The sequence below is a fragment of the Atheta coriaria genome, unplaced genomic scaffold, assembly GCF_025399875.1.
Source record: "Atheta coriaria isolate IRGN ID8LTWV9N9 unplaced genomic scaffold, Caltech_Dcor_3.1 hic_scaffold_5_pilon, whole genome shotgun sequence".
Taxonomy (NCBI): Eukaryota; Metazoa; Arthropoda; class Insecta; order Coleoptera; family Staphylinidae; genus Dalotia; species Dalotia coriaria.
In genome coordinates this window covers 9,799,698-9,818,528 of record NW_027045447.1, presented here as the reverse complement: position 1 = coordinate 9,818,528, position 18,831 = coordinate 9,799,698, and the positions used below count along the sequence as shown (strand labels likewise).

General features: G+C 35.6%; 6 protein-coding genes and 1 non-coding gene across 7 annotated transcripts in view; 3 read left to right on the top strand and 4 right to left on the bottom strand.

Moving 5' to 3' along the window:
* Nucleotides 1–166: 166 nt before the first annotated feature.
* LOC135792161 (uncharacterized) lies at nt 167–4,634 on the bottom strand. Its single transcript, XM_065302775.1, has 13 exons — nt 4,072–4,634; nt 3,795–4,001; nt 3,334–3,735; nt 3,117–3,282; nt 2,600–3,055; nt 2,410–2,511; nt 2,299–2,329; nt 1,870–2,122; nt 1,593–1,799; nt 1,139–1,540; nt 922–1,087; nt 402–857; nt 167–339 (listed from the first exon to the last, which is right to left on the bottom strand). The coding sequence occupies exons 1-13, from the start codon at nt 4,311–4,313 to the stop codon at nt 226–228; spliced, it is 3,204 nt and encodes a 1,067-aa protein (XP_065158847.1). The 5' UTR covers nt 4,314–4,634; the 3' UTR covers nt 167–225.
* A 126-nt stretch (nt 4,635–4,760) lies between these two features.
* LOC135792567 (cytochrome P450 CYP12A2-like) lies at nt 4,761–7,089 on the bottom strand. Its single transcript, XM_065303230.1, has 6 exons — nt 6,780–7,089; nt 6,324–6,530; nt 5,859–6,260; nt 5,643–5,808; nt 5,121–5,576; nt 4,761–4,985 (listed from the first exon to the last, which is right to left on the bottom strand). The coding sequence occupies exons 1-6, from the start codon at nt 7,040–7,042 to the stop codon at nt 4,872–4,874; spliced, it is 1,608 nt and encodes a 535-aa protein (XP_065159302.1). The 5' UTR covers nt 7,043–7,089; the 3' UTR covers nt 4,761–4,871.
* A 402-nt stretch (nt 7,090–7,491) lies between these two features.
* Nucleotides 7,492–9,765, bottom strand: LOC135792568 (cytochrome P450 CYP12A2-like). Its single transcript, XM_065303231.1, has 6 exons — nt 9,199–9,765; nt 8,924–9,130; nt 8,453–8,854; nt 8,235–8,400; nt 7,725–8,180; nt 7,492–7,669 (listed from the first exon to the last, which is right to left on the bottom strand). Exons 1-6 carry the CDS (start codon nt 9,423–9,425, stop codon nt 7,556–7,558), a joined length of 1,572 nt encoding a protein of 523 aa, XP_065159303.1. The 5' UTR covers nt 9,426–9,765; the 3' UTR covers nt 7,492–7,555.
* A 72-nt stretch (nt 9,766–9,837) lies between these two features.
* Nucleotides 9,838–11,227, top strand: LOC135792571 (ras-related protein Rab-32B-like). Its single transcript, XM_065303235.1, has 6 exons — nt 9,838–10,068; nt 10,123–10,155; nt 10,363–10,516; nt 10,578–10,638; nt 10,745–10,928; nt 11,006–11,227. Exons 1-6 carry the CDS (start codon nt 10,011–10,013, stop codon nt 11,131–11,133), a joined length of 618 nt encoding a protein of 205 aa, XP_065159307.1. The 5' UTR covers nt 9,838–10,010; the 3' UTR covers nt 11,134–11,227.
* Nucleotides 11,070–11,744, bottom strand: Tim9a (translocase of inner membrane 9). The gene is made up of 3 exons (XM_065303238.1): nt 11,581–11,744; nt 11,416–11,511; nt 11,070–11,362 (listed from the first exon to the last, which is right to left on the bottom strand). The coding sequence occupies exons 1-3, from the start codon at nt 11,635–11,637 to the stop codon at nt 11,228–11,230; spliced, it is 288 nt and encodes a 95-aa protein (XP_065159310.1). The 5' UTR covers nt 11,638–11,744; the 3' UTR covers nt 11,070–11,227.
* A 1,525-nt stretch (nt 11,745–13,269) lies between these two features.
* Nucleotides 13,270–18,831, top strand: part of LOC135792159 (uncharacterized) — a 28,866-nt gene continuing 23,304 nt past the window's right edge. Inside the window, exons 1-2 of the mRNA XM_065302774.1 lie at nt 13,270–13,765; nt 13,872–13,917. Coding sequence (XP_065158846.1) covers nt 13,270–13,765; nt 13,872–13,917 — 542 coding nt within the window. The remainder of the gene's footprint in view (nt 13,766–13,871; nt 13,918–18,831) is intronic.
* Nucleotides 15,441–15,512, top strand: TRNAT-CGU (transfer RNA threonine (anticodon CGU)). The gene has a single exon. It is a non-coding gene; the product is annotated as a tRNA-Thr (tRNA).

The window sequence follows — 18,831 nt, the reverse complement described above, 5'->3', positions numbered from 1 at the left end:
GTATTGGGGAACTCGACATGAGTGTTTGTGGGATAAAAATATAACTAGCAAGAGTAGGTCACATGGTAACCGACAGTCATGCAAACACTTCAACTCGATTAAAATAAGGAAATTTAGCCAGAAAACGGAGCAGGTGTTTGGTTTTAAAAACATTCCACCAAAACACTTAAAATTTAAAAAATCATTAAATTAAAAAAATTACAATAAACATAAGTAGTTATATTATCAGTCAGTAATATCGCTCAATCGGAGTCTCAATGGATCCGCAAAACCATACAGAAACTCTTGTTTGAAAGTCATGTCCTTATGATGCCACTCCATTTTGAAATTTCTTACCATCTGAAAAAGTTAGGTTAAATTTTCAAGTTATAGAATACAAGATATAAGATTTCTAAATCCACCTTAGCAACAACCATCTCAATCTCCATGTTTGCCATCCGTTTACCAATACAACTTCGAGGCCCGAAACCAAATGGTAACGAAACAAACGAATTCACATTCTCGGTTTTCTCACCACGCAACCAACGTTCCGGAGTATAAGCACTCGGATTGGAATAATGCGTGTCCACCTCCTTCGATAAGTATAAATTAGGTAAAGTAATGTAAGTTCCAGCGGGTATCTGATACCCGCCAATGACTAGGTCCTTGGGCATCATGCGAGTGGTACCAAACGTGATTGGTGCAAACCGTAAAGTCTCCTTAACGCAAGCACGAAGGTACTTAGCTTCATCTATGATTTCCTTTGTGATGGGAGTGTCTTTTTTTGGCAGAAGGCGTTTTAATTCATCGCGGAGCTTTTCTTGCGCCGCTGGATTCTTGGCGAGAAAATACAAAGCTGTTCCACTTACTCTTGAAGTCTATAAAAAATATTATAGGAAAAATAGGTTGCATTCAAGGTTAAGTATGCGTTTTGGTACGTACAGTATCAATACCAGCTCCCAGCATGTCCAAAGTCATGACCATAGCAACTTTCTTATCAATAGCCACCAATTTTTCAAAAACAGATTTATCATGTTCAGGCTTACGAGCATAATCCGGATCATTATCGATTTTATGTTTGGCCTCATCGATGAGTTCCAAGGTCATACTATAATAACCTCAATTAAAATCTTTCTGCTTTTAATCTTCAAATACTTACTCAGTAAAAAAGTCCTGATATTTCACAAACTTTCTCCATAAAGGCGAGTTGAATTTTCTATGATATTTTCCAGTCACAAAAATGTCAAGTTTTAATAAAATTCGGAACATTTCCAACATGTATTGCATGGCTGTCTCAGCTCTTTCACTGGGTTTCTCTGCTAATACCCCCAATCTGGTATCCAGAGCAATAGCGGTGATGGATTCAAATGCCCATCTGTTTAGTTGATCTTCGAAATTCGCAGGCATTTCACCATTTGGGTCTTGCTTCTTCAAAATCTTCACAAAATGAATAAACTCGTCAGCGATTTCGTTGATTTGTGGAATGTATTGATGGGTTACACGTGGCTGCATCATAATGGGGTTGACTGCAGTCCGGAATGTGGCCCACTTTTCATATTGGCTATAAATTACAATATATTTATATGAATCATTTCTTAGAATTTGAAATTTACCCATTAACTACACCGTAAGTGTCTCCGAAAATGTCTTTGCGTAAAACATGGCGGTAGTACATACTAGACTCAAAATTTTGCCGATATGGCCATTGGCCTTCATTACGAAGTGCGTACTCCATATCACGAGTGTTGAACACTATGGTCAAATCTCCAATTGCTATTAATTTCTGTATCTTTACGATATCGCCATATTTTTCATGCATTCTAAACAACAAAACAAAATTATTGTCTTTACGATTGTTATATTTACATAAGGAAACATGTTTCTACTCACTGTTTACACATCTTTACGAAATCAACACCTCCGAAAAATCTCCACGCATTTCCAACGATCGGAAGTGGTCGAGGTCCTGGAATGGAGGCGTACGGCTTGGCATTTTCGTATTCAACTGTGCGATATGTATTTGTTGAGGTTGAGGTTGTTGTCAAGTAATGTTTAGGTTGAATTATTTTGTTTGTTTTGAATAAATTCGGCAATTGGCGTGCGAGGAGCGCACGAACCTCACACGATCGCCGCATGATGAATACTGACGCAATTTGTTATACTAGTAGGTATATTATCCAAAATCACACTCCAAATACTCAAAAAATATACATACGCATGAAGGTGCGGCTAAAGTTGGTGTAAATTAAACTAATTCATATGTAGCGAATAAAAAATTAATAAACCAAGCAAACAAAACCCATATTAACATAACCTAACTTAACCTATATTTATTTATTAACATTTCCCACTAAAAATACATGTTAGATATAATAATATCTATTTATTATTTATTCTTGAAAAATAAAGTTTTGTTTTTTAATCAGTAACATCGCTCAATCGAATTTTCAACGGATCCGCCATGCCATACAACATTTCCTGCTTGAATGCCATATCCTTGTGTTTCCACTCCATCATGAAATTCCTCACCATCTGTAAACAAATAAAAATTAATTTTACATCTTCTACCATACATTACTCATTCATATTTGATTAGCAGGTGAATATATAAATATCCTACCTTAGCAACGAGAACCTCTATCTCCATATTGGCCATCCGCTTGCCAATACAACTCCTAGCACCGAATCCAAATGGTAGTGAAACGAAAGCGTTCACATGTTCTGTTTTAACGTCGCGCAACCAACGTTCGGGAATATAAGCACTTGGATTGGAGAAATGCGTATCCACCACTTTCGACAGGTAAAGATTGGGTAGATTGACAACACTTCCAGTTGGGATCTGATATCCTGCAAGGACAATGTCCTTGGTCATGATGCGAATGTTGCCAAACGAAATAGGCGCAAATCTTAATGCTTCCTTAATGCATGCGCGAAGATATTTAGCTTCATCGAGGATTTCTTTTGTTATCACTGTATCTTTCTTGGGCATAAGGCGTTTGAGTTCAACGCGTAAATTTGCCTGAGCTTCAGGATTCCTTGCAAGGTAGTACAAAGTAGCTCCACCTACCCTTGATGTCTAGAAATAAAAAAGTTTAATTTGATTGGTTATGTTACTTAATATTTATTTGTTTACTCACAGTATCAATACCAGCTCCCAACATGTCTAAAATCATTACAATCGCAATTTGTTTATCTTTAACGATCAATTTTTCAAAAACTGATTTATCATTCTCTGACTTTTTTGCATAGTCCGGATCGTTATCAATTTTTGTTTTTGCGTCGTTAATAAGATCCATTACCATACTACAATAACCACAATTATTATCTTTCTATTTTAAATCTGTAAACACTTACGTGGTGAAAAAGTCCTGATATTTTACAAACTTTCTCCATGTTGGAGTATTGTACTTTCTGTGATATTTACCAGTAATCAAAATATCCAATTTCAGAGAAAGACGGAAAATCTCCAACATGTAATTCATAGCTGTCTCAGCTCTTTCGCTTGGTTTCTCCGCCAATACTCCCAGTCTGGTATCCAGAGCAATGGCGGTAATCGACTCAAAAGCCCATTTATTCATTTGGTCAATAAAATTTGCAGGCATTTCACCGTTGGCATCTTTCGCCTTCAAATTCTTTACTAAACCAATAAATTCATCAGCGATTTCGTTGATTTGTGGAATGTATTGATGGGTAACACGTGGCTGCATCATAATGGGATTAACTGCTGTTCGGAAAGTGCCCCATTTTTCGTCTTGACTGAAATATTAAATTTATTTTAAAAATTTGGATCTTTTTTTTGCAAATTTCAAACTCACCCGTTGACCAAACCATGAGTGTCTCCATAAACATCTCGACGTAATACATGGCGATAATACATCATAGATGGCAGGGCTTCACGACTCGGCCATTGTCCTTCATTACGGAGCATGTACTCTATGTCACGAGTGTTGAACAAGAATGTCATGTCACCGAAAGCGAGTAGTTCTCGCATCTTTACAATATCGCCATATTTGTTATGCATTCTGCACAATAATAATATTTTTACATGTTTTGTTATATTTTTACATATTAATTATTAGTATAAACACTTACTCTTTGCAAATTTTCAAAAAATCAATGCCTCCCATGAATCTCCACGCATTTCCAACAATTGGAAGTGGTTTTGGTCCTGGAATGGTGTTGTACGGCTTGGCATTTTCATATTCAACTGTTTGATGGTTTGTTTTCTGCGCGGCGTTTGCACTCGCCGAATAATATTTCGGTAAAAAGTTCTGTTTTGACAAATTAGGTAACTCACAAGTGAGTAGTCCTCGAAACACGCCTGATCGCAGCATGATGGAGACTGTGTGTTTAATAATTCAAGCGTTCTATTAATATCTAATATAAACAATGATTAGGTAGATTATTAATAAGTGATATAGAGTATAAGTGATTGAAGTAAGATGGAATAAAATGAGAAATCACCACTTCAAATTCAAAATTAAATTATGGGCCAGAAATATAACCAAATCTAATATAATCTATCACAACTTATTGTTATGCAGTAATAAAATATAATAAATTTTTAAAATCAGTAGAAATCGTTACTGTGTGAAAATCAATAAGTGTTTAAGTGCATTTTATGCTTATACCTAAATTAGCAAGTCATAATGCACTGATTAGATAAGAATAAAAACGAAAACACTTGAAAATAAACAAAATTTCACTTACCAACTGATAAAAATCATATTAACTACGCAATTTATAAATACTTTAGTGTCTGACTTTAAATTTTACTCTAATTTAGAATACCATATATCTTTATTCTTCGCAGACCAATCAGATTATAAATTGTATTACCAATTATTTAAAAATTACACAAAAACGTATCGAAAAATAGAATAAAATTATAATTAATCACTAGCATCACTCAATCGTATCTTCAGCGGATCCGCAATACCATACAGCATGTCTTGCTTGAAACCCATCTCTTTGTGTTTCCACTCCATTATGAAATTGCGCACCATCTACAAAAAATATCCTGTTATAACTGCCTAACCTCCATCAAGTAATCATTAACCAATTAACTCATAAAAAACATCGCAAACATCAATTTTAAACAAGTTTTTTTTTTAATTTAACGATACTGTTATTGAACTCACCTTCGCAATAACAACCTCAATCTCCATGCTGGCCATCCGCTTGCCAATACAACTCCTAGCACCAAATCCAAAAGGTAGCGTAACAAACGCATTCACATTTTCAGTTTTCACACCTCGCAACCACCGCTCGGGAATATACGCACTCGGATTTGAAAAATGCGTATCCACAGATTTAGACAAGTAAAGATTGGGTAGAGTAACAATACTTCCTTTGGGAATCTGGTAACCACCAAGGACAATGTCTTTAGTCATGATGCGAAGCGTGCCAAAAGTAATGGGCGCCAATCTTAGGGATTCTTTGATACACGCTCGCAGATACTTTGCTTCATCAAGAGTTTCCTTGGTAATTGGTGAGTCTTTCTTTGGCAGAAGGCGCTTAAGTTCAGCTCGTAGTTTCTCCTGAGCGTTTGGATATCTTGCGAGGTAGTAAAGAGTAGCACCACTTATTCTGGAAGTCTATAAAAATGTATACAATGTTTAGATTAATTTTATAATCATGTGTGTGGTTTCTTTTATGCGTACAGTGTCAATACCAGCTTGCATCATGTCCAGAATCATCACCATTGCAACTTGTTTATCCTTAGCGACCAATTTTTCAAAGACAGACTTTTCATTTTCTGATTTTTTCGCGTAGTTCGGATCGTTTTCGATTCTATGTTTGGCCTCCTCGATAAGGTCCAATGTCATACTATAATAACCTCAATTAATATCCTTTTATTTTAACCTACACATATTTACTTAGTGAAAAAGTCCGAGCATTTAATAAACTGCCTCCATGAAGGTGAGTTAAACTTTCTGTGAAAATGACCGGTCACCATGATGTCCAACTTCAATGAAAGTCGGAATATATCCAAAATGTAATTCATTGCTTTCTCGGCCCTTTCGCTTGGTTTCTCCGCCAATACTCCCAGTCTATAATCCAGAGCAATGGCGGTAATAGACTCAAAAGCCCATTTATTCAATTGATCAATAAAATTTGCAGGCATTTCACCATTGGGATCTTTCGCTTTCAAATTTTTTACTAAACCAATAAATTCGTCAGCGATTTCGTTGATTTGTGGAATGTATTGATGGGTAACACGTGGCTGCATCATAATGGGATTGACTGCAGTTCGGAACGTGCCCCATTTTTCATCTTGTCTATGACATTAATATAACAATCAAAACACAATACAATATTTATTATTAGGATTTATGAGTTACCCGTTGAGCAAACCATGAGTGTCCCCGAAAATATCTTTACGTACAACATGGCGATAGTACATGCTGGATTTAAGATTTTCGCGCTGCGGCCATTGGCCTTCATTGCGGAGCATGTACTCCATATCACGGGTGTTGAATACGAAGGTCATATCACCAAATGCCACCATTTTACGCATTCTTACCACATCGCCATAGTTTGTCTGCATTCTACATAAAATACCACATTGATAACAAAAATATTTACAAGTCTATCCTAGTTAAGCGGTTTTAAATTATACCCAAACAAAATCAGCTGGAATTACGTAATTACATCAAAACAATTTCAATGCCATCAACTATACAGTATAATATTATAACATATAGCAGCAATAACACCAGTCAAGGTCTCGGTTGTTATATTATTGAACAATTAATTTGTTTGTTATGAATGTAAAAGTTTTAAAACAACAAACTTACTCTTTGCATATTTTTAAAAAATCAACTCCGCCAATAAATCTCCATGCATTTCCGATAATCGGATATGCTGGAGGTCCTGGGATGGAATCGTATGGTTTGGCGTTTGCATATTCAACGGTCTGATATGATGTATCTGAATCTGCAGTTGCGGTTGCAGCTGAAGCACTCACCGAATAACATTTCGGCAAAATCAAAGTATTTTGTTTGCTTAAATTTGGCAAGTCGCGTATGAGTAGCGCGCGAATCGCGCTTGATCGCAACATGGCGGAGACTAACAACACTCTCCAAACTAGGTCTAGTGTAGCTCGCGAAACTTGACAATATATAATGCGCAGTTAAAAATCATTTTATAGGAGTAGGAGATTAGAATTAGTTTGAATTGGGTAACTTGACACGTCAGTCACTTCAGCTGTAATAATTGAACAAATTGCCGCTCAATGTACGAGTATTATAAGTTATACTATAAAACAGTTGATTGTTGCGTTGTGCGTAAAAAATACTGAAAATATTTTATATAACAAAAATGAGTTGATATGCGCTGATTCCAGATACATTGTTACAATATTAAACATACCTAATTTTATGATGTGCTTAGTTAAATTTTAAATTAATAAATTTGTTTGTGTTTGACGAATTCAGGCAAAAATCGTGATATTTGTGACCAAAGAAAAACAAATCGAATACTTATAATGAAAATCTACGAGACAATAGCCAAGTTTTATTATTTATTATTTTATTATCTATTAGTTTAATAAGAAAAACATGTGCGACAATACTTAACTTGGTAGATCTATCAATTTAATTTTCAACGGATCAGCAACTCCATAGATAAGCCCTTGCTTAAAGAACATATCCTTGTGATGCCATTCAAGAACAAAGTTTCGCACCATCTAAAATACATCAATAATTTTAAACTACCTTAAATTATATCCTACACTGACATACTTTAGCAACAATCACTTCAATCTCCATACTAGCCATCCGTTTTCCAATACAACTTCGAGCGCCAAAACCAAATGGTAACGAAACAAACGCATTCACATTCTCAGTTTTAACCTCTCGCAACCATCGCTCCGGAATGTACTCTTGCGGGTTTGAAAAGTGCTTATCAATCACTTTACTCAAGTACAAATTAGGCATTGATATCAACGTGCCTTCAGGTATCTGATACCCGCCAAGTACCATTGGTTTAGTCATCTTGCGCATATTCCCAATGCCGATCGGTGCTAATCTCAAAGCCTCTTTAATGGCGGCGCGCAAATATTTTGCGTCATCGAGGACTTGTTTGGTAATTGGGGAATTTTTATTTGGTAGAAGACGTTTCAACTCTGAACGAAGGGCTTCTTGTGATTTTTGTGACTTTGCTAGGAAATACAATGTAGCAGCCACGGCCTTAGCGGTCTGAAATAACACAAAAATAAAATTTGTTTCGAACTTCAATTTTACAATACCTACTGTGTCCACTCCGGCACCCATCATGTCCAGAGTCATCACCATTGCCACTTTCTTATCTTTAGCCACCAATCTTTCAAAGACACTTTTCTCATGTTCTTGTTTCAGAGTATAATTTGGATTGTTGTTAATCCTTTGTTGTGCCTGCTCAATCAACTCCAAGCACATACTAAAATACTTTGATAATAACCTCAAATTTAGGTTGAAAAAATGGCGCTTACTCAGTGAAGTAATCCTGATTTCTAACAAACTTTTTCCATACTGACGTATTAAACTTCATGTGAAGCTTTCCAGCCGGCATGAAATCCAATTGAAATATTAAACCAAAACTTTCGGTAATATATTGTACAGCTTTTTCTGCTTTAGCACTGGGTTTCTCAGCTAAAACACCTAATCGCGTGTCCAATGCAATGGCCGTGATTGATTCAAACGCCCATTTATTCAGTTCATCAGCGAAATTGTCGGGTGTTTCATTATTGGCATCCTTCGACTTCAATTTTGTAACGAGCTCAATGAATTCATCACCAATTTCGTTGATTTGAGGTATGTACTGATGTGTTGTGCGAGGCTGCATCATTATTGGATTAACTGCCGTTCGAAAAGTTCCCCAACTTTCATTCTGACTAGAAAATTTAATTTATATACATAATCAATTGTTGATTTGTTGATTTCATGGATTTTCAGGAACCAACCCGTTAATTAAACCATAAGTGTCTCCGAATACGTCCTTGCGTAGTACATGACGATATCTGTAACTGGATGCTAAACCATCACGAATAGGCCACGCTCCTTCATTACGAAGCAACCATTCGATGTCACGAATGTTAAAAAGCATTGTCATATCACCAAGAGCCAGAAGTTGGCGCATTATCACCACATCGCCATATTTATTATGCATTCTATAAAGAAATATTATTCATATAAACATCTCCCAAAATATCTCATTGCGGCCATTTTGTTAACTTACTGTTTCATTATCTTTAAAAAATCAACCCCTCCAATGAATCTCCAGGCATTACCAACAATTGGCCACGGGGTCGGGCCAGGAATAGATTCATATGGTTTTGCACTATGCCAATCGCTTGGGATCACATCCGGTTCCGTTTCTGCGGTTACACCAAGAGCGTAACATCGTTTCAATGAGTTTATCGCGAGTTGATTGCTAAATAAGCGATGCGCACTCGCTCGAATCATGATTGCTACTAAACACACGAAACTTGATCGCAGTTAAAACGCAATAAGTGTGCTACACCCGAAACTATTTAAAATTGGTACATGACAACATCCTACATAACACAACACAGACAAAAACTACAACTTCATTAAATATTAGCAACAGTGAATTTAATATTGACTGCAATAATAACAAATGCGTTAATACTGATTATTTATTCAATATTTACTTGAACAATTCACACGTGTGTTCTATAATTTCAATTTCAAATCATTGCCAAGTGCTTGAATGTTACAAGCACAATTTTCAAGGTTTTACGGTCATAGAAAACTCCTTTTCACTTAGTAAATCAATGGTAAGATAGCGCTAGTTGTAACTAAACATGAATTCTAAATGAAAACTCCCGATAGTTGGGAATCAGTTCGCTGGTGCAATGCGATTCTCGCGCGCAACATGTCCCGAACGCGCACGAAACTCTTATCAATCGAACATAACGCATTCATCTAATGATAAGTGTTATCACACGTGAGAAAACAACGTAATAATAGTTATGTAGACGGAATCAAATATTCCTGGCTATATTTGTGTAAAAGTTGCGGCTTTACATGGAATACAAACGTGAACTACTGTTCAAAATTCTTGTTTTGGGTGATTTCGGCGTTGGTAAGTATAAAATTCAAAATAATTATCAACACAATGTAAAATATTCATTTTTAGGAAAAACTTCGATTGTAAAACGATATGCAGAAGGTAAGTCTGTTAAATATTTTTATTTCTGAGTTTCAAATCAAAATTCTTGAGAATTGTTGATTGTTTAATCGATAACTGCCGCATTCCATAATAATCAATATTGTATAACTTGTGGCAAGCCGAAGGACAAATTTGTATCCAGACGATGCCATTATATGGGGTTGTAGGGTAGTGTGCAGAGGTGAATTACCTGCTTCCGTGTTCCAGACACATTTTCGCCCTCGTATAAGATTACTATCGGCGCGGACTTTGCCCTCCGCACAATCGAATGGAATAAGGATACGCGGATCAACCTGCAGTTGTGGGACATTGCGGGACACGAACGTTTCGGATCGCTAACAAGTGTTTATTACCGTTATGCGTAAGAAGTTCGTAAAATTTATTTCTAAACGTTGATTTTAAATATGTTTTCATATTTTTAGCTTAGCAGCTGCTGTGGTATTTGATTTAACTCGTCCTGCAACGTTCGACTCCATTGATAAGGTAAATATTATATTTTAGACGTAAATAATAAAAAATTAACTTCTTTCAACGCAAATCATAAAATAATGGCAACATTTGACCATTTTTGATATACCAGTTGATTTAGTGGGTTACAGATCTGCGTGACCGCATCACTCTTCCAAATGGCAGCGATATACCGATAATTCTCCTCGCAAACAAAGGAGACATAACAACGTCAAATATTGAAACGGAAAAACTTAACGCTTTCTGCACCAAACACAAGATTTTGACGTGGCTCATCACATCAGCGAAAGAAAATATTAATTTGGGTACTAAATTAATTTCAAATATTTACATAATATATCTCAACTACCAGATAACTCTCATGTATTGTTTATAATTTCAGATGAGGCAATGAATAAACTGATGAAGGTAACCATTGAAAATGTTGATCAAACACACACCCAATCTCCAAAGGAACAAATTATACTTACAAGTGACAGCAAGCCACAGAAACGTTTGTGTTTTATATGATAACAGACTGACTAACTATATTTATTTACTAATATACTTATGTAGTGTATATCCACATAACAAACTGATGATATTAAAAATGTGAAATGCATAACTATGCTTTACCCTGCAACTTTTGTGCTGCAGCAAGTGCATTCTCATTTGCCAACATCTGAAACTCGGAGAAACGTTGAGATATTCTTTGGTTTGTCTTCAGATATTTTTCCATACATGTTAATGCACATTTTTCCTGCAATATTTACATTGATATAGGACATTTCTTCAAAGTTGTTTTATAATTACCTCTGGTGCTTTAATTTTCCTACTTGTAAAATCACTAATACAATCATGGAAGCACATCTCTGATATTTTATTGTAGTTGATAAGAAATTCTTTGAACTAAAATAGTATTGAAAATTATAAATGTGCTGAATAATTGAGTGGATGACAGTAATGCAAGAAAATTACCGTGCGCATTTGTTCCGAGTCCACGGCATCTGAAGACACTTGAGGTAACACGCTCATTTTAATTGATTAAACTGCAAAAATATACAAATTTTAGACAGGAACGTGGAACCGGAGATCAGTTGATCAATAATTAAATGTAAGGTTATGATGTCAAGTTCTGAACATTCAGTTTCAGTTCCAGTTTAATCTACTAGATGGCGATACGTGTACCACTAACGTCGGTAATTTGGAAGGGAAGTAAGCCTGCTTATCACATCAGAGTCAAATGCATTGCCAATAATGGGGGTTAATATAAGATTCTGCATCGTCATCGGAGTGACGAAGCATAATTCGCACGTTTCGCGAGGGTGGCTGTGGTTGACGTCATCACGTGTTATCGCCAACTAGATCAACAATGATTCGTCAATACCAGCTTTAGCTTTCTTAATTGGGGTTGGCGTTGAGAAACCACAAGTTCAACATATACTAATCCCACACATGTCTACTTAATTCGTCATATATTAATTATAATAAATATGTACAAGTATCAAGACAAATAAGGGGAAAAATGATTTCGGAATCAAAACAGGATAATAAAGTTTTATTTATTTATAAAATGTTACATAAGTTATAAAATATTAATTCTTTAATTCTCTTGCTCTAAAATCCTCTACTGCTGTTATTTTTTACCAACATTCCCATTAGGACGTGTTCCTGAAGATGCTTTTCCCAATTTTAAACTTTTATTGTTCTTTGGTTTCTTTGGTATCGTTACATCCTGATCCATCGGCTCTTCCTTATGCCGATTATCATAGTGCTCTTTGTATACGCATGGCATTACTAGCTTACCACATGTATTGCACTCGAATAAAACTTGTCTTCTATATTTTGGCATATACCCGAACAACGGACAGTCGGCCCGGGGTAGTAGATTAGACGCGATTGCTTCTTCAGATCGTTTTGAAGACTTCAAGTTATTGTGATATTCAAATATGATATCTTCCACATCTTCCCATCGCTTAGTTGAGTAATCAATTAGACGTACATTTGGCTTTATTATAACGTTGACTGCTTCTTCATAATCAGAGTTTGATAAAGGCAACGACATTCTACTAATTCAAATTTTCTTAAAAGAATTTTAAAACTTTGACTAGTGCTATTTTCTGCTTTTTGTTTTACGATGGTAAAACAAAGAATGTGTTAGGGAAACAATCGCAGTTATTAGGAAGATTTTCATGGCACTCTCGATTGCAAAGATATTTATATTAGTTCCAAAGCACTCTTGATCTCAAATATCAAACTACGCGCTGTTTCACGGCCAACTTTTAAAACCCTGAATCTCCGAATTTTATAAAACAACGTCTTCATACTATGCATTTTAATTTTTGAGTTCTATAATTTGAAAATATTTGGATGGAATGTAATGATAATAATTTTAAATATATTTATTTCTTGTTTTAATAAATATTTGTAAATATTTGTAATTTATAATGCAAATCATCAATTAAATTTCAATAAACCACTTATACTGTTTGTTAATATGACAAACTAGTTGCATTTTTATTTCTGACTTGTCAAATTTCAAAATTAACTGGTCTTTTGACCCGTTTGACATTTCAAATTCAAATTATTCATCGCCGCACAATTAAATCACCAACACCCATGTAAATCATCCAAATCATAAATAAATCGCGTCATCCCCTGCCAAGAATGGAAATATGTCTGTTTGTGGCTTCACAACCCAAACTTGATCCTGCTAGTCGTAATCAGTGTTCAGGAAAACACTTACGAAATTGCAACCCCAAAATTCATCGTAGCATCAGCCTACCAAGGAAACTCAGCGCCGACAGTGGCCACGGATCGTATAAACAGACAGCAATTAAACGCCAGGTGAACCAAATAGTAAATTCACGCTTGAAAAGCAGCGATACCAGTTCGGACATATCCAACGTAAACGACAACGTATTTGATCAACAAAGGGTGCGCGACAGGCCGCGGGTGTCGAAGTCAATGGAAGTGTTCAATCAAACAGGGACTGAAAGCGATGCAGCTCTCAAGAATCTCAAAAGAGAAATCTGGTTGAATCGTGGTTCTTTGGATGTCAGGAACAGCAACAATTTGACAAAGATCAAAGACGAAATTAAGGAATATAAAACCAAACTGCGGCAGAATATTTATTATTTACAAATGGTGCGGTCTAATGAAGGTACAATACAAACATTAAGAATTCCTTCCTTGATATAGGCAACCCAATATACATTTACGGCTAAATTTGATTATTAACGTATTTTTAATTATTTTTAGCTGAAAAGCATCACCATCCAAATTATTACCGACTGAAGGCACCGTAGATTCTGAGTAAGTGCCTAAACCTATAATATTTAGTTTATCGATTATTCAGTAGCTTCAAAAGCGTGTGGCTTGAATGAATTCTAAACTCAAATGTTTAGAAGAAATCATTATTCAAAGCAATTCTATAGAAAAGTTTAAGGTTTAAGGGGCTCGTGCACACGTCTGTCACAAAAGAGTCTTGCCATGTACCTTATGTACAATAAGAAATTCTATTCATATTGAAATCGCACTGATTGTGTCGTAAAAAACAATCAACTTTTATTAATTCAAGACGCAATCTTAAATCGAATTCACTCGGGGTATGTTCTTTGTGAGCGACTTGTATAAGACTTTTGCGTCATTCCCATTGAATTTTTTTCCTCTTTGACCCTTATTCTATATTTGATGAATAAACTTCCCTTTGCAAACCCTAACATTAGCACCAGAAGAAAAAAAACACATACGATTATACTACTGAACTGTAAATTTAGATTCAATGTCATAAAAAAGAACACCTGGTTTAATTTCTTTCATGCGTAGAGGAAAATCTGTAACAATGTGTATGACCTAGGTAGTGCTAGTTCAGTTGTGGTGCAAATTTAATTCTGTGCTGTGAATTTGTGAAAAGAAGAGCATACAAGAGAAAGCTTGAAATTGAAAAGCTTTCAAACGGACGGACTTGCCTTTTGTGACTTGATTTCGCATTGAAATTGTGTGAAATTTGTGCAAAAATGTTTCAGGTACGTATATAAAGTATTTCTGGTCATTGATCAGGTAACAAAAGTAAAGTTAAAGTTAAAATCTAGAATTTATCTTTGAATCATCTGCATAAATATTATTTCTGTATATGTGAACAACTGTACAATCATTGGGACATCTTAAAGTTGTTTTAGTGTTATCAGACGCTAATATTTGTTTATACCTATAGCTGGATATTATATCTAAAGGTTTATGATTTATTTGAAGAGTTTATCAACTCCAAGATAATAATTTTCACCGATAGTATAGAATATCGTTGATAAAACGCGTTTCTTCAGTAAATATGAAACGTGTGAGTGTATACGGATAAGTTTTAGATAAAAATGAAATAAGTATGATGTTTTATAAGCAGGTATCTGCCACTTTTTCATTTTCAAACCGTTGTAAATAGGTTATACGTCAATTACCTGTGAAGCTCGAAAGCACAAGCAATAAAGTAAGAGGAAGTGGAGCAAAAGGCGAAAAAAGCAATAATGAAATTGGGCCGTCCGGGTTGGTGTAATTAGTACCAAGGCCGGAATGATTTTCTTGAGATTTATTCAGGTCAATTAAATATATCATAACGTGCGTAATTATGATAAATGTTGATAATTTAGATCTTTAAGATTTTTAGAAGTTTAGTATTGTGAATAATTTCATTCATTACTTTGAATTAGAATAATTATAACTTACGATGTATAAATTAATAACGGTGTGTGTAATTGTAACATATAATTGTTACAAATAATAATAATTTGAGTAAATTATTTAATTTTATAGAAATACTGTAGATTAAAAGTGCAGGCTATGAGGCCTCTTTAGCTCAGTGGTAGAGCACTGGTCTCGTAAACCAGGGGTCGTGAGTTCAAACCTCACAGGAGGCAAGTTTCTTTTTTAAATTCTACATCAAATTATAACTTATTATCATGACCTCTTTCAAGATAAACCAAATTATATAAATTCTGTAGTTAAAATTATTATAACGAGTATAATTTACGGAAGTATCAGTTTTTGTGTATGTAGAGTTGTCTAACTTACAACTACTCAGTTGAATATTTCCCATAAAAAAACAAAATTACTTATTTCTTTGACCTGTGCCCGCGCGGGTCAATGTAATTTGTTTATACATTACCCCTTATGTTGATCGAATAATAAAACCCCTCTGTATATTGATAATAATCATTATAACAGTATATTATTGTATATTCATTAATTATTTAAAACGTGTTTCTATACGTTTCCTTTTGATGTGTTAAATTAGGCCAGACTAACAGCTAACAGCGGGTAATGTCACCGCGAGGGTTGTAAAAGTGCGCATTCCAATTGGTCCACGTACTTTGCGACGTGGTGCCAGGTGGCACTATTTCCCTAGCCAGGTCGAGTCAGTCAATCGGAGACGCGCACATGGTCCGGGACCTCTACGTGGTAAACAAACATTGGAATGCTATCGATCCACTGCTACTGTACAAAACTCCCATTTTCAGTCTTGTATGTTATGAGTTTATTCTGTTATATCAGCAAAACCACGTCATCTGATTATATTATTACCTTCGATGGTAATTTTAATGCTTTTCGTGATTTTCGTATTTTCTGGGGTTGAGGGAATGGTTGTTGATTTGCTAAACGTGGATGAAGTCAAGGGTAGATTTTTGGCTATACGCCTGCTCAGTCTTTCGCTCAATACTTTAACGCATGAATCACACCTCTATATATAGGTAGATGGCCGCCCACGCAGTGTGCAACCCTCGCCCCGGCGAGCACTGTCGTGACGTGGCGCTCGATTCGTTGCGGAAGGTTACGAATACGCCGGGGTTACGCATAAACACAACAACGCATCGATAATAACAGAAATAGTAACACTTCAACTATTTTTACTATTTTTATGCTCATCATATACTTCTTATGCCCAAATATTTCACTCTACAATTAATATTTTTCTAAATTTCGTATTTCTGGACCAAAATGAAATCTGAATGTTTGTAATGAAAAAGATTTTTGTCTTGATCATCCCACAAGGCTCTAAATGCATATAAAATTAATTTAACAATAAAAATCGTTCGTATTTTCTCCACAGTATTGAATTTAAATTATCTAGGAAGTTAAATCAATATTTTATGCATATTCATAATATTATCAGATTTATCATGAAAACACTGACCGTAAAGACAATAATAATTTACTCAAAGCAGGTGTGAAAACAAATTCACCAAAAATGGAAGAATTGCATTAAAATAAAACGAATTTACACTCGTTCAACCATACACCGCGACTAGGAAGAATTCATTCACCATTGTTTGCCGTTCAATATTTTAAAAACGTGAATCACACCTCCGCTTTATATAACCTTATAGACGCCCACGCAAACACTTAGATTATTGAGAAAGAAGTGGGGTGTGTACCACCCTCGCCGGTGAGCACTGACGTGGGGTTTGTTTCATTGCGGAAGGTTACGTGCATACAGAAATAGCTAGGCAATCTCGGGAAGTAAAAATATAAATAAAATAATTTTCATAAAACATGGTGACAAGAACTCAAGTGATGACGCCATCTAGCGAGAAATAAAATAATTCAATTATTACGATTGCATAAAATTTATATAATGAAGATTAAGTAGCCATTACTTCAATTTAATTGATTGCCTCTAAACAAATACATGTTCCGCTGTTTTGAGGCGCGTTACACAATGACACAATAACAACGTGCTTTCTCTCACATTTTCTAAATTTACCTCCTAACTGCGCAGTCATCATAACAGTCACGGTAAATTTTCATCGTGATGAGATAATAAAGATATTGATTGAAAACACATTTTGTTATCCGCTTGTTACGAAACACTACTGTGACATGCAATCGGTAAATATTTGTGTAATTTTAAGGTTTGACATATTATTTACTATCCGCGAGATAAGATATTGATTTGTATTAAATTACCTATACCTAAACAAAACTGAAATCGATATTGCACCGTCTTGTACCCTATGCTCGTCCTCGGTCGAACGAGATGAAGCTGGAATAGGTCCTGCCGACTGCGCAGCGAGTGGAGAGAAGGGTGGCGTGTTAGAAAAGGGGGAGTTGGGTCGCCGCCACCTTTTTTACCAGGCTGGCTGTGGAGTTTGGCAAATCGATAAAACTTTAGAGGTGGAAGGCACAGACCCATCTTCTGTTTCTGTCTCTTGACGCTGGACGGTCTTCATTTAAAAATCATTACGCGGAGGATATAATATGCAAGATATAAGTGAACCAGTGAATCCAGGAATAGGTATAAATGCGAATATGTCTATAAATACCTACGCATTATTTAACTTAACGTAACAATACCTACGCTGATTTTATAAAAATTTATTTCCCGATTTTTTCGAATTTTCCACGTATGGGGTGTTTATATAATCGAAATGTAATATTAAACCACAATTAGAACTTCATCGTTACGTGGAAATGTTTTTGGAATTTTGCGCACAACTTTGGTGACCATCATCATCTCACAGAGCGAGTGTCTCACGTTGTGTCACGTCCGAGGTGCGAACGTGGTTTGATTTTGAATTTTTTCATTTTCTTGAAAATTTCTTATTTCTCACGAATTTCTTAGTGAATTTCAATCAATCAAATTTTCGTAACTATAGATTTCATGTTAATGCAACAAGTTTTCTATTTTCTAAGCTTTCATAAAGTGAACCCCCTTCACCTGGTGTGTATTTGTATGGTTCATTAGCTTGTTTGTAGTTTGTATTGTGTTTCGTGCGTACTTGAGCAGTTTAGCCGTCGACTTGTTACACTGGTTGACTGTGGTTCTCTTCTTGCGCTATAGGACTACACGATTCGTACGTCATCAGACCTTGAACTCAGGACGCAGGAACTTGCACTTGATGGTGTACTTACTACACGTTATTTTTCGCAATCGCGTCTCCCCGCCGCCGTTCGCCGTCGTCGTCGCCGTCCCATGACTAATGCCAGCCAGTTATATATCTACTCACACACACACGCACGCATTGGTTGGTTCTTATTCTTGTGTCTCTTGGCCGAGTGTAGGTACAGTCTTGCCAAAAAACGAAAGACATGCGTTGAAATGATAATAATTCTGGCGTTAATGATTATCTTTAATGGTAATTGGAAAAATATGACAGAATATGACTAAATCGACATGTGGCTTAATCAGGTTTGAGGCAATGTGTGGTCTTGTCATTGGTTGACTCTTTAATGTCAGGG